The sequence below is a fragment of the Crocuta crocuta genome, unplaced genomic scaffold, assembly GCF_008692635.1.
Source record: "Crocuta crocuta isolate KB4526 unplaced genomic scaffold, BGI_CrCroc_1.0 scaffold38, whole genome shotgun sequence".
Taxonomy (NCBI): domain Eukaryota; kingdom Metazoa; phylum Chordata; class Mammalia; order Carnivora; family Hyaenidae; genus Crocuta; species Crocuta crocuta.
This window is the reverse complement of record NW_027532605.1, coordinates 3,315,307-3,333,310: the sequence shown is the minus strand read 5'-3', so window position 1 is coordinate 3,333,310 and position 18,004 is coordinate 3,315,307. Positions and strand designations below refer to the sequence as shown.

Below are 18,004 nucleotides of genomic sequence, written 5' to 3'. Positions count from 1 at the left end.
TAATGTTGCAGTTGTTTTTCTTACCTCTAACAAATTGATTGGATAGAACTTTTTATATTTTAAGGATATTAATCTTTTGTCCTGATTATCAATTGTCCTTTGACCTTTCAGACTCATTTGCCATAATTAAGTTTAATTTTATGTAGTATTATTTACCAATCTTGTTTTATATGATTTCATTAGTCTCACTCTCTGTTCCTTTCCCAGCATAGAGTTACTTTAATTATTATAGCTAAATAATATATTTTGGTAACTGGAAAGGCAAGTGTTCCTTCATAGTCTTGTTGCTTCTGTTTTTTAGATAGCCATGTGTGTTTCTCATTTCAAATGAAATTTTTAATGCAGTTGTTAAATTTCCCAAAAATTTCTGTTGGTATTTTTATTAGAAATTCCTTAAAGGTATGGATTAATTTGGCAAAAATGGACATATTTACAATAACAAAAACTCCCATATAGTAGGTATAACATCTATATTTGCATATTCCTCAGTAATTTTGTAGTTCTTTATTCACATATCACATAGGTTTTGCACATTTTTTGTTAGGCCAGGTACTGCATATTATATATATATATATATGCATATTAAATGTCTATCATATACTTAAATTTATTTTGTTTAGTATAAGATATGCAAATATATAAGATCTAAAAGGGATATAATTAAAAATGAAATTTTTTCCTACTTTTTAAAATTACTATCACTGACTGATTTTTGTATATTAATCTTGTTTTCAGCAATTTCACTACCTCATCTTTTTAAATGCTTTTAGATTTGAATGCATAATGGAGCTCAGAATAAGGAAATTGGTTAGCAAAACATCTTAGAGTAACAGTGAATCTGTGATTTGATCTACTGTTGGGTATATCCTTCTGCAATTGTTGTATGTATTACTGTTGCCATACAATAACAGACTCACGAGAACTTAGGAATAGATCTAGAAAATACACTTAGCATTATAATTCGGATATACTCTGACATTTTCATTGCCCATGAATTAATAGAGGAGTCTACTAAAATGCTGTTGTGGTTGTCATTAATAGAAAACAAAGGGCAAAGCACATTGGCAGTTTTAGTTTCATGCTTTAATCTAGTTTTTTGTAATTTTTTAAAAATACAGCAGATGAAACACAGAATTGACCCAGTATTTTTATCAAAGCAAATGTATGTTACAGAGATGACTTCAATAAACCAAATAAACCTCACTTTTTTTCTTTTTGAAGTCCTAACCTACTTTTAAAAGAGAAAAATTATTTCACACTTGGTTTTTGCTAAAGGGTTCTTTGCTTCTTTGGATAACTAGGTACAGATGGTATTTAGGTAATGAGATTATCATGGGTTTCCCAAAATAAGAGAACACTCAAAATGAATGCTAGTAGGCTGAGATGTGGGGGTGGGGGCTTTAGAATATATGGCTTGTATTTTTTTTAAACTTAGACCACTTGTTATTTGTAACTCAAGTATGTGAATCTGGTCCAAAAATATGGCTTAGGATAGATGTTTATGAATCAAGATGTTTCCTTCAAACTAGTAACCATTCAACAGCTTGGTAGAAATTATGAAATCTTGAGAATTAAAAGAGAAGGTTCTGCATTAAGTGCACCATCTAAGTATGATAACTTCACATTTTCTCACTTAACTTTTTAAAATGGGTGAAAGATATGTAAGTTTTTTCTAAAATCCTAAGATTAAAGAACGATACTGGTTTATTTTCAGTTTCCAAATATAGAAATATATGACTTACTGCTAATTCCCTGTTCCTGTTTGTGAGTTTTCTTCATATATACCCTGTGGACACTGTTCTTTCAATCTTTCAAGACATAGAGCTGTATGTAGGTCTTTAGTGGATGAAAATCAAGAAGTTATCTACACCTGAAAACATTTTTTCAACTCTCTCAGGTACTTAAAATTCTCTTTTCTTACATGTATTTCCATATCTGTTTCCAAATGTACTGTACATTGGGCAGTAAAGAATTACAAAATCAATCTTTGTTATAAACTTTTTTTTTTTTAAGCTAAAGAATCAGCAATGGTCTTAAGACCTGGCTGTATTGATTTAGCATAATTCCCAAAGTTTGGGTATGAAGTTATTTAACTTCTTTCCAATTCTGATTACTTCTCTTTTTATTTATGATTTTGTACCCGTGCATTATTTATGTGTGTGTTTTTTTTTAATTTCCAAATATGAAGGGTTTTCCTTAATTATTTTTCTAATGATTTTTAACTGAATTACAGTGTGGTCAGAACACAAGGTTTTCATGATGCTCAAAGCTTTAAAATTTGTTGAGATTTTAGTTAACAGCTCAGTGTGTGGTCAGTGTTTTTTATGTCCTTCTGTAGTTGTTGGTAGAGTGTTCTCTGTTTTAACAAGCTTACTAACTTCACTAGACCTTCTAAAGTAATATTTTATTTTATTTTGGTCTGCTTGCTCTATCAGGAAGACTTGTGTGTGAAAATCAACTACTGTGATTGTGGAGTTGTCTGTTTCTCTTCGTATTTTGCAGTAACTATTAATCTTTAATAAACACATTTTACTTTAAAAGCCTATTCTGGGGGCACCTGGGTGGCTCAGTTGGTTGAGCATCAGACTTTGTCTCCAGTCATGATCTCGAAGTTTGTGAGTCGAGCCCCACGAGCCCCACATTGGGTTCTGCCTGGACAGCCTGTCAGCACAGAGCCTGCTTCAGATCCTCTGTCCCCCTCTCTCTGCCCTTTCCCTGCTTGCACTCTCCCAAAAATTAAATGTTTTTTAAAAAGCCTATTTTGTTTGATACTAATATAAATACATGTGCTTTCTTTTTGTTAGTAATTGCTTGTTGTATGTTTTCTCCATCCTTTTACTTTCAGTTTCTCTGAATCCATGTTTTACATACCTCTCTTGTAAATACACATAGTTGGAATTTTTTTAAAAATCTGGACAAATTTTGTCTTCTCACTGTAATATTTGGCCTATTTACATTTATTATAGTGACTAATATTTTGAATTTATTTCCCTTATTTTGTATTTCTATCCCACTGCCCCTCTTTAGAGCTCAGATTTACTATCTGAAATTAAGTTTCCTTTAGCCTGAGGTACATATTATAGAATTTCTTTAAAAAAATTTTTTTAAGTGTTTATTTTTGAGAGACAGACAGTGCGAGTGGGGGAGGGCAGAGAAAAGAGAGGAAGACACAGAATCTGAAGCAGGCTTCAGGCTCTGGGCTGTCAGCTCAGAGCCCACTCAAGGCTCCAACTAACTAACCATGAGATCATGACTTGAGCCGAAGTCAGACGCTTAATCGACTGAGCCACCCAAGTGCCCCATATTGTAGAATTTCTTAATGAAAGCCTACTGATGGCAAACTGTCCTACCGCAACCCTCTGGAAAATATCTTTATTTGCCCTCATTCTTAACTGCTGTTTATTCTGGGTATCAAATTCTATATTATTATCTTTCCTTAGTAATTGAAGATACTTCCTTGGCTTTTGGTTTTCATTATTATGTTTACAAGTCAGTGGGTTATCTGAGTATTGTCTGCTTTTGAAATCTTCTGTTTGCCTCTACTCTAGGTTTCTCTCTCCTGATTTCTCAGTTTTTCTTGGTCTTTTTTACTGTATTCATAAGTCATGTTTTACTGTAGTTACAAGTCATGTTTCAACTCTTTATTTCTTTAAATGAAGTCTTTGAGAGTCTCATTCTGCTGCCATTTCTTCTGATTTTTACTTTTGATGCCTTGTTCCTTTGGATGTTTTATGATTTTTATCATTCATATTTCTTGGAACTGTGGGAATGTTTGAAGTTCTGGGAAGAAAATGGATTCTCTAGAGGTTATTTGCCTTTGCCTCTACCAGGCACCTGTTTTCTGCACAATACAACTGTGGAACCCCCTGAAAAAAATTCTCAGCCCATTTAGTGTGAATTAGGACTAAAAATCATGTGAGGGCTGATTTGGGGTTATGAAATCTCCAGAGAGTATCTTCTGTTTTCTCCCACTCAGTAGTAACAAGGTTCAAGACAGGTAATTTCCCGTGCACTCTCCTGGGAGTACAGGTGTATTTCTAATTCAGGCTAATAGTGGGTGTGTGGTGGTTTGGGATTTCAGCTTTGCGGAAGAGGGGTCTTAGACTCCTCACCTTTGGTGGATACTGCGTTTTTCCTTTTATTCTCTTCCCACACTAACCAAGCCTACCAGGCGGTAAAGACTGAAACCCAGGGTCATCTGGTTTAGCAGCTGTCCTCGGTTTACTCCTTTGAGATAGTGTCTTCATTCATTTGAGCCTGAATAACCCTTACTGTTGTCTTGCTGCTTATTGATGAATTTAAGATATTTTCCCCCTCCATTTTAGCCAACATTTTTAGTTATTTCCTGTGAGGGGACCAGTCATTCCCTCCCTGTGCTGGAAAATGAAAGCCCTGATTGCCTTTTGAGTCTCCCTATCATACAGCATTCTCATGGTATTTTTTTGCTAACAATACTCAGTGGAAAGTCAAATCATGTGATTGTTAAAGATTATAATTTTAACTACCGGTAAAGGAAATTTTAAGTCTGGTTATAAACGATAGAAAGCTAACTTCAAGAAATATTTTACATCAAGATTGAATGGAATTTTGGGGCGCCTGGGTGGCTTAGTCGGTTAGGCGTCCGACTTTCGCTTAGGTCATGATCTCACGGTTCGTGGGTTCGAGCCCCGCGTCGGGCTCTGTGCTGACTGCCGGCTCAGAGCCTGGAGCCTATTTCAGAGTCTGTATCTCCCTCTGTCTCTGGCCCTCCCCTGCTCATGCTGTCTCTCTCTCTCTCTCCTAGAAATAAATAAAAATATTAAAAAAAAAAAGATTGAATGGAATTTTTATATTTTTAGCCACAAAAAGAGGAACTGGAGAAAGTAAACCAATTGGAGAGAATATTTTATACTTTTGACAAAACTAGACACTTGGAATTTTTAAAAAGCTAGTATGATACTGCAGTGACTACTGTTAAGAGAATGTGTATAATTTTTCAAAATATATGATAATATTTACTGATTTAATTATTAGCAGTTAGTATGAAATTTAGAAAACACTGACAGAAAATACATTTTTGAGGGGAAACCTTGATGAGTCAGCTTCTTATTGTAACTTGAGTGGGCCATAGTTATTTCTGCAGCCTCAGTTTTAATACCAGAGATCTCCCTAAGAGCATGGAGAGCTCAGTCTACTTTTTTATCTTTTGAAGCCTAAATTTAAGTAATGAAGGATGTTTTAAGGGTTTTTGTTGTTGTTGTTGTTGTTTTGTTTGTTTCTGGTAGGATGATGGAAGGAATACTAAACACTGTTTTCAGTTTATGTTGAAAGGTTATTTTCTCTGGTTGTGCATGAGGTGGTACCTCTGAAGTGTTGTCAACTAAAATGTCTTAATGACAGTCTGAAGTTCTCCATACTAATTTAGGGTTATGAGTACAAGAAAGACCAGGCTACATAGAAAGGAGCTTGAGAAGGACTTCAAGGTTATTGTAGCTATTACTAAGCTGAAAATGAAGTTAATTTATTTAGGAAATCATTCTTTAAGTATATTTCACTTTTAGCTCCATGAACATTGTACCTTTCAAAAGCACTTAGGGAAGAAATTGGTCTATTGATGATTCTTTAGGAAGAGAGAAGACTGAAAATACATTGTTTCTATTATGCTTCCCTATTCACTTGTGGGTTTATTTTTTTTAATACTTTTTTTTTAATGTTTTATTTATTTCTGAGAGAGAGAGAGAGACAGCACGAGCAGGGGAGGGTCAGAGAGAGAGGGAGACACAAAATCTGAAGCAGCCTCTAGGCTCTGAGCTAGCTAGCTGTCAGCACAGAGCCCGATGAGGGGCTCGAACCCACGAACTGTGAGATTATGACCTGAGCCGAAGTTGGATGCTTGAATCGGCCGCTTAATCGACTGAGCCACCCAGGCGCCTCAACTTGTGGGTTTAAAATAGGAAGCCTGGTGGGGTGTGGGGAGAGTGTGCACCAGCAGAGCTCAGTTGATTAAGCANATGTTGCTACACATGGCCAGATTTCATTCTTTCTCATTGCCATAAGCATCCAACTCTTGATGTAGGCACAAGCAGTGATCTCACAGAGGTTTGTGATCAAGCCTTGCTTTGGCCTCTGTGCTGACAGTGAACTGACTGGCAGAGCCTGCTTGGGATTCTCTCTCTGCCTCTCCCTTGCTTGCTCTTTCAAAATAAGTAAATAAACATTAAAAATAAAGTAGAAAGCCTGGATTTATTATAACATTGTCAGTAGCAAAATTATTTGAGAATAAGGTAGTGTAAATTACAGGTGGAAATCTGGGGAGGAGGATGTTAGATATATAATTTATATCATATATCATAACATCCTAAATTGTTTCAGTACATAAGTGGAAAATATCAAGCTTTTAGACTAAATTATAGGAAAACATTTATGTATTATTAGGGTGAGAATGGAGTTTCTGTGCATGGCACGCAAGACAAAAATTATAAGGCTAATGGTAACCTGAAAAAGTTAAAAAACGCTACACATGAAGAGTTAGTGTTCTTAATGTGTAAAGAATTCCGGAAGTCTATAAGAAACAAAATAGTGAGATAGAAGAAACAGGCAACGACATGAGCAAGCAGATTTTAAAATAATTTAAAACCATTAAAAAATGTTCAGTTTTATAGTTAAAGAACTGTAAATTATAACCAAATGTCACTGAAAATGTATTCAGTTGGTAAAGCTTTTAAAATAAAATAACAGTGTTAGTTAATTCTGGGTAATGGATCTTCATATAATTGTTGGTAGCATTACGATTTACAGCAATTTTCCTGGAGAGTAATTTGGTGAAATATAGAAGTATTTTAAAATGTAGTATGTTCTGTGACCTCACAAGTCTATTTGTAGGAATTTTTTCCAAGAAAATAATTGAATATGTGTGCAGAGATATACAATTAAGAATGTTCTTTGCAGCTTTCTTTGTAGTACATGAAAAACTGGGGGTAGTTTAATGTTCAGAGTGAGGTTGACTTAAATAATATGTTACTCTTAACTACAATGGAATATTATATTTCTAGTTAGTAAAAATGAGATCAAAAAGAATATTTAAATTCAGTCGGCAGTCAATAAATATTTACTGAGCATCCAGCCCATGCCAGATGCTGATGTAAATAAGCCACGTTTCTGCCTTAACATGATGAAAGTAAAAAATATAGCATATGTAAGTGAAAAAAGGCGATTACAAATCTTTATCCACATATACATTTATGTGTTCACAGGCAGATATTAGAATAATATACATTAAAATATTAGTAGATGGAAGGTTTGCATTCTGCATTTATTTTCCTCTTTTGCTTCTCTGTATTTTTGAAAATTTTAAATACAGAAGATTTTTGTGAATAAAGTGGGATGCCCAGAAAGTAAATGCCTGCCTTTTTATGAAAGGAAACCAAGAACTTAGAACAACCTTGTGCCATGAGTGCCTTCTCATTTATTTTGTGTTAGAGTCCCTTGATGTAGTTCCCGTTTTGATTATCCTGTTTTTGCCTCTGAGAAAACTGAGGCTCTGAGAAGATTTTCCATGCCTAAAGTCATATAGATGCTGAGTGATGGAGGAAGACTCCTCTCAAATCTGTCTGCCGTCAAATCCCAGTCTCTTCTTGCCATCAGTCCTGCCTGGAACAAGCATGTTTCTTGCTTTTTAAAAAAGTGTGATATACCTCTTCGCAGTTCCCTCCATCAATTTAAGCTGGTAAAATTATGTGAAAAAAAACCTTTTCTGATTTATTAAACAATTAAGAGCTTTTGAATTTAAAGGTAACATTTGCTATTTTAAGTTTTGTTACAGTGTTTTATCAAGTAGCAAGTCCGTATTGGCATTATTTAACACTTAGATGAAAGAGTAGAATTCGATGAATTTTAGAGAATTAGTGACTCCAAGACAGTGATTTTCCTTTATGGCCCTAATTTGTGATAACTCTATTACTAAGTGATTTGATAAGTATTTAACTCAAATCATCTAATTTTATTCCTTTTCAAAGAATTTTCATATCTATTCACATTGAAAAAATATCTGTCAGATCATGTGTACTCATTTTTAGTTAGGGGAATATTATCACCAAATCATATATCCCTTGGCTTTTCATAAAAATGAGATACAGAACATTTTTTTACATTTTATTTTTATTTTGCTTACTTTCTATAAACTCTCATACCTAAATACAAGTAAATTAAACATATAAATACCTAAAACCAAGATGACTGTTTTGATTAATTTGAGTTCTGAGAGATGGTAGATGATGTGATTTTGATGTGAAATTAGGCATTAGGACTAATAAGGAATAAAGAAAGGCCCATCCTGATTTATAGAAATTACGATCTCATTATATAATGAGTGACATTTTTATATCCTTAAGTGAAGCATTTTTCACACTGATGAAATAAAGTGTTTATAACTTTTAAACTTGGTTTTGGACCCACAGCTTACTGTTAATGAAGCAGCTGCTCAGCTCTGTGTGAAAGATAATGCCCTGCTGACGAGAAGAGATGAACTGTTTGCCCTGGCTAGGCAGATTTCTCGAGAAGTCACCTACAAATATACCTACAGAACCACCAAGTAAGTGTCTAACTAATTGGCAGTATTTTTGCATTGCTTTACAGGAGTAGTGCTTTTTTCCAGATTTTGCTGAGGTGTTATTTCTTGTTTTGTTTAAATCATTTTTTGTCTTTCTTTTGAAAGATACTTCCCTAGTATTACAGCATTGTTCTGGTAGTGGTTTTAGACGTTCTTCGCACACAGATGCTTTGGTTTTGAGTGTGAGGATGGGATTTAGTCAGTCAGCGTGTGTAGGCTTATTTGTATACTCTCTTACTATATGAACTTGTTGAACTCTCTGAGAAAACAGAGGGGTTCCTTTTGCAAGGTGTTTGCAAACTAATGCAATTAAGCAGAATAGATTTAAAAAAGGATTCCATTGATGAGTATTTAAGGGAAATTGGAAGATACCAGATGACCTGGAATATGGACGTAAAATATAGAAGTGGAATATGGAATATTTGAAATAAAAAGCTTAAATGTTGAAAAGTACTAGTGGTTTTAAAATTGATATAAACATCTTATTCTTCTCCATCTCATCCTCACTTAAACCCTAAGCAAAATGGTGTAGTACCATTCACCTGTTCCAAACGGACCCTGACTTCTAGTTCACCATCAGTTGTGTGTGTGACTGCTTCTCTGAGGAGTTGCAGATGACCACTGGAGTAATTGAATGTGTGCTCAGAAACTACAACCTGAGCACCCTCCCTGACCCTAATAAATCACAATTTCTGTACAGAGCCTTGGAATCCACATTTTCACAAGTATCCCAAATTATTCCAGTGCCTGCTCCAGTTTGAAAAATGACTATTGTAGGCATTTGCTGTCATTGTCATTATTTCCCCCTAACTCCTAGCAGCCGCATTTGCTACGCTGCCTAAAGAAAGAGCCCACATTTTTACAAACGCAAAGTAAAATTCTGCAGACTAAACAAACAGGCTAATCAGGGATAGCCTGATTTAGTGATATTTTTATTTTTTCACTCTATTATACAAAATTTCTGACTGGTTAATTTAATTCTTTATTTATTTTTGAGAGAGAGACTGAGCACGAGTCAGGGAGGGGCAGAGAGAGAGAGGGAGACAAAGAGTCGAAACAGGCTTGACGTGGGGCTCAAACCCATGAACCATGAGATCATGGTCTAAGCCGAAGTCAGACACTTAACCAACTGAGCCACCCAGATGCCCTTCTGACTGCATTATTTAGATAATTTGCTTTACTCAGTGTAATACATGTACAGGATTTAAGGAGGGCTTAAGTGGAAATCAACTCGGCAGTTTTCCCTGCTCCACACCTTCCCTCTTATGAATACCACACCCTAGAGGCAGCTGCTTTCAGTAGGTTTTAGCTGTTTCTTGTAGTATGTACATTTGTATGTTTTTTAAGTTAAATATATTTTTAAATATGTAACACTCTTACATGATTCAAAAGTCAAAACTATGTGAATATGTAATATAAAAAAGTTGCACTCCTGTTCCTTTCTTTTTACCCTCTTCCCTCTCCTCAGTGTTTAAGTAGCTTTGTTAGTTTCTTTTTCACCTTTCCAGTGTATGTTTATGTACTTGCAAACCATATATAAATGTTTTCTCATTTTTACCTTTTTTCCAAAAAACAATAGGCAGCATATGTCTAATTATTCTATATTTTGCTTTTAACATATTGTGGAGATCTTGTTGTGTTAGTACGTACACATCTAGCATTATTTTTTTACAGCTGCATGGTACTGCATGATGTGGATATACCCTGATTTGTTTAACAGTCCCCTTTTGATGGATACTGGAGTTATTTCTATCTTTTATCGTAAATAGCACCATAGTAGATAACATCATACATATTTTGTTGATTCTGAGATACACTTTTTTTTTTTTTTTTTACATTTTAACATCTTTCATTTTGAAGGATAACTGACAATTGATGGCTTGTTAGAGTTTAAGTGGCCATAGTATTTAACATATCTGTAAGTACCTTTGGGAGATTCCCAGAAGAGGGATCAGGGGAAATTGCCCCTGTAGTTTCAATAGATAGACAAAATGCATTTTAATCTTATGTAGCCTTAGGCATTCATCTTAAATGGCCACTGGTCATTTTATCCTGAAGTATTTCTACTCATACATAAAAGGATATCATGCAATATAATCCTCCTTACTTTTTTTCCTTTTTCATTATGTGATCATCATTATCTGTTTATTAAGTAATTTCTTTGTGGGTAGTTATTAGGTAGTGGCCTTTTAAATTGTATAATATAAATGTTTCTGCATATTTCCCTAATTTTATTTAAAAGTGATAAAAAGTCTTTTTTTCATTATGCCCATGTTCACTGTGAATCTCTTATTTCCAGTGTAAGCGTTCCAGTGGTATATGTTTTGGTGGAAGTTTATAGATTAAGGTGTCTTCAGGATAAAATTTGTTACCTTCTCAAGTTTTTCTCTCTTCCATTTTCTTCAGGTCAAAATGTGGAGAAAGAGATGAATTATCCCCAAAGAGAATTAAAGTAGAGGTAAGATTACACATTATATATTTTCATGCTAATAATGTTCATATACTAATTCAAACTGAAAAAAAGGATGTTCCATGAACAAATGAAAAATGTGAATTTTGGAATCTTTAAAACAATATACAATTCTGTTGCTTTGAAGTATCTAATTTAAACTTGGAAACTAAAATTCTTAGAAGGAAACAACAATGATGAAATTGATGTCCAGTCATTTTATAGCAGCTTGATATGTCAGTGGGTATTGCTTATAGATTTAAAACTCTCCAGGTTAAATGTTTTCTTTTTTTTTTTTTCCTTTATCTCTCTTTTTTTTTGAGAGAGAGAGAGCACAAGCAGGGGAAGGGCAGAGAGAAGGAGAGACAGAATCCAAACCAGGCTCTGTGCCATCAGCACAGAGCTCGATGTGGGGCTCGAACTCACATACTATGAGATCATGACCTGAGCCATGATCAAGAGTCAGATACTTAACCGACTGAGCCACCCAGGTGCTCCAAATGATTTCTTTTATAATCTTATTTAGTCATCTTATCAAATACGTTTAGAGGAGCCAGAGTTTATTTATATTAACAATTTGAGAAAAATGACAATTTAGTAGCTGTGAGTAATGGAGACTTTCCTGTAATTAAGCCTCTTAGAGGATTATAGTTGAGGCTGTCCTTCACATTTTAGGCCTGCAAGAGGTAAGGTGGGAGTTGAGCAAGAAAAATGTGCTTTTCTTAGGGCTGCCAGAACTATAGAATGGTTTCAAAACCACTCTTGCTTAACTTGGAATAAATATTTTTTTAAAGGCCAGTCTGAAGCAGAGTAGAATTTGAAATCAGAGAGCTACTTCCTTTTTTCTTGAGGAGGGGATTGGGGGGGGATCAGTATAATTCTCGTAGCCGCCATTATTTAATTTCAAGTTCAAGCAAATAAGCTATGTTTGACTACCCTAAATTCTGTCATTTTAACTAGGCATTTGTTTGTATGGACTAATCTTTCAGCAGAGACCACTTCCACTCCTCTGTCCCCCTCTTTCTCTGCTCTCCCCCAACCTGTGCTTTGTCAAATAAATAAAAAATAAATAAAAGAACCAATTACAAAAAAAGAAAAAGAAACATAAATCCCTTTCTTGCTTAAATCTTTCCAAGGCTTCCTACTGTACCTAGCATAAAATCCACACTTTTTCCTGAGGCATCTAAGACCCTATATGATCTGACTCTAACTTTGTATCTCTGGCCTCATCTACCATATTTCCCCATTCTTACTGTGTTCCAACTACACTGACCTACTTTCTGTTGCTGGAACATGCCAAACTCATTTGTGCCTCGTCACTCACTGTTTGTTCCCCTACCTAGATCTTTCTGTAGCTCTTCACATGGCTTCAGCTCATTGCTGAGAATTTGCTCTGACTTACCTGCCTCCCTTTCTAAAAGGGCACCTTTACCTCAAAATCACATTTTCCCGATTTGTTTGTTTTCATAGCACTTAACTGGTACCTGAAACTATTATATATTTATTTGCATTATCCGTCTTCCCATTAGATGAGAATATAGTTCTTACCTGTCCACTACTTTATATTCAGATTTTATAATAGTGCCTTGTACTTCATAGGCACTTAATAAAATCTGTTAGGTGAAATAATGGCTATGGTTAAGCATATTCCACTTCTTAAAAACTTCAGCCTAAAGCAGTGGTTCTTAAAAGAAGATTTTAAAAAGTTGTGCTTATATTTGTAATCAGCCTCCTATTAGCTCTTGAGTAATGTTTAAGATGAGTTAGCCTCAGATACCATGCAAAAAAAATTGTTGAAATTATCTGAAAGGCCATTAGAAGATAATCTAGTGAAATAGTTTTATCCTATTGTATCCCAAGATAATAAGAGAGGATCCCTGTAGATTCAGTGACTCTGCCACTGAAGGGAAGGCAGGTAAACATATAGATTGCTAAGAAGGCACGTGCCATCAGAGGATTTGGAGGAAAAGGTACAAAACCTGCATAGTGACCAGGAAAGGTAGTCAGCTGCTAGGCTGGAAATTTGACCACCTCCTTTTCTCGCTGTTGGCCCTCTGTGTGATCCTGACTCAAGCTGTTCTCACATGTAAGCCCAAGTTTCCCTCTTTGTCTTCAGAGATCACTGTTGAACATTGAAAGTTTGAGATCATGAATCTCACGGACTGTTTGACCTGTATTTTTTCCTTGTTAGGCTGTATTGATAAGCCTTTCTGACCTTCTCAGTGGCCCTTATCTGAAATTTAAGCAAAGTATTTTTTGTATCCAGTCACAATGTTTTGAGTTTCATTTTAATAGTTCAGAGTATTGGATTACAGCATTAGATGTGACCCTTGTATTCCTTTAAATATGTTTGTTCCACTATAGATAATCGAATGATAGTTCTATATGGTTAGTTTATTGTTTTACTAGTGTTCATAAAGCCAATTGAAGGGTTCTGGATTTAGAATTAAGATAATCAGCATTTTCTTTTTCTGTGAATAACATTTGTAATCTATCCTAAATAAGACACATGACTAATCAACCGCAAGCTATTTATTTATTTATTTTAATGTTTTTCTTGAGAGAGAGAGTGTGTGCCAGCGCATGAACAGGAGAAGGCCAGAGTGAGAGAGGGATACAGAAGCTGAGGCAGGCTTCAGGCTCTGAGCTGTCAGCACAGAGCCTGATGCAGGGCTCAAACCCAGGAACCGTGAGATCATGACCTAAGCTGAAGTTGGACGTTAAATGCTCTTATAGACACTAAATTCTTGATGTTTCCCAGAAAGAAATAGGGACTTTAACTTTGAATTTAGGACAGTAATTTACTTTTTTTTGTTGGTTTGTTTTAAATTTTGTTTTGTTTTGCTTAGTTTTTGAAAAGCACTCCTGTATTGCAGGACAACAGTATCTCCAGAATGTGTGTGTGTGTTATGTATGTGTGTACCTACACCTGTATCCACTGTAATCCTTTGCAAGGGTATTGGCATAAGTCCTTGTCAGAATTCTTTTGTGTACTGTAATTCAGATTTGAGATAGTGGGGCTATTCATTTGGTTCTGGAAGCTGATACTGAGGTAGTTAGTATTATATACGATTGTTACTCCCTTAAGACTTTTCATCAAGTATTAGTGCTTTGTTTAGATCTACTTTCTATGTGGCTACTGCAAGGGGAAGTGTTTCTGGCATGAGGAGAGATTAAGGGAGGCTCTGTTGAAGAGATACTGTTCGAGCTGAGTTTTAAAAGAAGGGTGGGGTTTCAGAAGGTAAAGATGTGGGGTAGAGGGTAGAGGGGCATCACGAAGGTAGTCTAACATGGGCAGAGACACAGAGAAGAAAATCCTGTGCAAATTTAGAGAACAGTGAGAACAGTATGTTCAGAATATATGACGACACCAAGGACTTCATAAGTGAAACTAGAAAGATTTAAGAATTCTTTGAACATAGTGTTTATTTCATTTGAATTACTAATTCTGTATTAAAAGAATATACTATAAAGATAACCTTAGCACATTGTAAATTATAGCAGATTACTAGTTACTGGGTCCAAATGAATGAGAATTTTGTCTTTAATTTTCATATTTCTGAAATCCTTGACAGTAACCAATTGACATACATGCCAAGTTGCTGACATTTTTTTCATCTTAAAAAGATAATTTAAAAACCGTGTTTAAGTTTACTTATTTATTTTGAGAGAGAGAGTGCATGAGCAGGGGAGGGGCAGAGAGAGAGGAAGAGAGAATCCCAAGCAGGCTCTGCACTGTCAGCAGAGGCTGCCTGACACAGGGATCGAACTCAGGATCCTTGAGACCATGACCTGAGCCGAAACCAAGAGTCGGACGCTTACCCACTGGAGATACCCAGACGCCCCTTAAAAAGATAATTTTTATGGGGTGCCTGGGTGGCTCAGTCAGTTAAGTGTCTGACTTCAGCTTAGGTCATGATCTCATGGTTTGTGAGTTCAAGCCCTGCATGAGGCTCTGTGCTGACATCTTAGAGCCTGCTTCGGATTCTGTGTGTCTCTCTCTCTTCCCCACACCCATTCACACTCTGTCTCTGTCTCTCTCAAAAATAAACATTAAAAAAAATTCTTTTAAAAAAAAGATAAGTTTTATAATGAACAAAAAAATGTAATGTCAATAGATAAAATAGAAATGACATCACAAACAGACACGTAAGGGAAAGAAACCATTTCTTGCATGCCATTATTAGTGCATTAGGATACACTAACAAAACTAAACAAGCTTAGTACGGTGTTTTCTTGTTGTTGAATGGCTCTAATTTCCTGATCTGTTTGTGAAGGTTGGGTAGAGGTTTTAAAATCCTAGTCTGATATTTTTCCTCTTATTACGTAGTGGGTTGTTTCTGTTTAAATATATTTGTTTTAATGTTTAGTTTTAAGAGAGAATGTGAGCCAGTGCGAGTGAGGAAAGGGCAGAGAGAGGGGCAGAGAGAAAGAATCCCAAGCAGGTTTCTTGCTGTCCGCATGGAGCCTGATGCAGGGTTGTACCTCAGGAACCGGGAGATCATGACCTGAGCTGAAATCGAGTCGGACGCTCAGCAGACTGAGCCACCCAGGTGCCCCAGTTGTTCCCTTGAAGGATAGTTAGCTATTTGTTTGATTGTTTTTGTTTAATACAGCATACATATTGTAGTAAAGTACTCAGGATAATCTGTTGTCCTTAAATGTCACTCCTTCTTGCAGGGAACGTTAGACATTAAAAAACAGAGATTTTAAGGGCGCCTGAGTGGTTTAGTTGGTTGAGCATCTCTTGATTTCAGCTCAGGTCGTGATCCCAGGGTCATGGCATGGAGTGCTGGGTTGGGCCACCCCGCACTGAGTGTGAAGCCTGCTTAAGATTCTCTCTCTCCTTCTGCCCCTCTTCTCCATTTGCATGTTCTATCTCTCTCTCAAATAAAAAAATTAAAAACCGAAACAACATAGAGATCTTGAACTTTCTGTAATCCTAGAATAATGAAGTGGACACAGAGGAAAAAGCCTGCTAGCTGGGGGAGGCCTTAGGGTAACTTAGAGAAGGCACCTTTCAACCCTGTAGGTTAGTAAGCAAGGCTTGGGAATATTTCTCCTGTCCAGGCTAGGTGAATAACTTGTCCACCTGGAATACATCCTTTTGTGTGAATCCACTTTCCGCTAAAATGAAAATGAATTATATTTATTCTTTCCTTTTTCATCCCAAACCGAGCTCTGGGACAATTGCAAAAATAACTGCTTTTTCTTGATCTGTTGTATGCCTGTCCCTGCTGGGCACTTAAACTCATGATCACAAGCCTTCTTGTCTGCTTATAAGGAAGCTTTATGATTTCCGTGTATAGCCAAGGAGACACCCAGAAAGTCACAGGAGCTTGCTCAAGTTGCCACATTGCTATCTAGTGGCAGAGCCAGGGCTCCTGATCTAGGCCTGACTCCTAACTAAACGGCAAAGCAGTATTACCTTCCTGGGTGCTCATGAGCCTTGGGTATAACAACACTGTTAAGGTTATACCTTTTCTCCTGCTAGTCTGGTGTGTAAAGCCAAGTGTGTAAAGAAACTGTAGTCTTTGAAGAAGGGGGAAAGAGTGGCAGTTACCATTTTCTGTTTCAAGGAAGCTTATCCAAACAATTGTTAAATTTTGAGTAGAAAATTTAACAACATAAATTACAAAATGTATTTAAATATAAGACGTTACCATTTGTCAAACTAAATGTTTAGCATGAGGGAAAGCACTGTGTTTGGAAGTTAAACAGTAAATCAAGAAAAATTAGCTTGATTTACTTCTACTGTACCTGTGACAGAATGTATTTAAGACAGCTTAACAACTAAAGGAGATGAAAAACCAACAGCCAATCCCTGGCACTCATGTCTTTCCCTCATTTTTAAAAAGTATTAATTAAAAGTAGATTTCAGTTGATAGTCTTTCTTTTTCATTAAGAACATGACATGTTCTCTGAACAAACCCTGTCATTTCCTTCAGTGTTGTAAGTAGTATCTTGGAAGAGAGGAAGGATATGGTGGTTACTGTTCAGATCTCGTCTGTAAGTTTTCTTCGTTCACTGACATTGCTGGAGACTAGGGAGAGAGATGGGAGGTGACAGCATTCTTGATCCTGTGTGGGCTGGGAGTGCCAAGCAATCAGAGATAACTGCATGAAAGAAATGCAGTTTGTTAATAGAGACCAGAAAGTCAGAGAATTGGGGTTTTGAAGAAAGACTCAGAGGAAACATCTGCTAGCAGTTCCAGGGTGGTAGGGGTGGGAGAGGGAGGCAGGGGGAGGGAAGAGGGTCAGAACATCCACCTACGCTGTTACTAAGCTTGTTGAAAGAAAGCTGGTCTAATTTGATGTAGACTCTTCCCCTCTGGATCAGAAAAACAGAAGCATTACAATCTGCTANAAAAGGAAAATGCACGTGTGAGGCTGAGAACATCTGCTGGAACAAGTAATTTTAAAGACCGCTAAGCAGTGGCTTAAAAGCTTGCTGGTATTTGGTGGGAAGGTTGAGGAATGGGGGTGGAGACCAATGGGATGAGAGTAATTAGGTCACGAATAGCATCCCACCCCGTGTCTTTTATTTTCTCAGTGCTCAAAATCAGAGTCTCACCAGTAAGGGAACACTGTGATTAATGGCAGCAGCCAAGAATATGACATGAAGATAAATTGCTCATAGCGTGGTACAGCTGGTTCTTGGGAAAAAAGCTTGAGAGACGTATGACAGAAGTCCTGCACCAAACATAATATAAAGAGACCAATTTCTTGGGAATGTTCTCACTTTCATTTCTAAGCCACATATTTTGAGTACCTGAAACCTAGATCACAAAGTGATAGCTACTCAGTCCTGTAGTTTTCCCATAAAGAACTATCAAAGACCGGGAGAAAACCAGAATAACTAATGTATTCATTGCAGAGACAGACCACTCATTACTTGGCTATTGTCGTTTATTGCTTATTGCATGTTTTCACTTTTCTTTATTAAAGAAGGAGCAGTGTCCATTTCCC

General features: G+C 36.2%; 1 protein-coding gene across 2 annotated transcripts in view; it reads left to right on the top strand.

The window, feature by feature from the left end:
• The window catches only part of NAB1 (NGFI-A binding protein 1), a 43,764-nt gene that overhangs the window by 13,186 nt on the left and 12,574 nt on the right, over positions 1-18,004 (top strand). For both annotated transcript variants that reach the window (XM_077780226.1, XM_077780225.1), the window contains exons 3-4: positions 8,436-8,569; positions 10,994-11,045. In XM_077780226.1, coding sequence (XP_077636352.1) covers positions 8,436-8,569; positions 10,994-11,045 — 186 coding nt within the window. The remainder of the gene's footprint in view (positions 1-8,435; positions 8,570-10,993; positions 11,046-18,004) is intronic.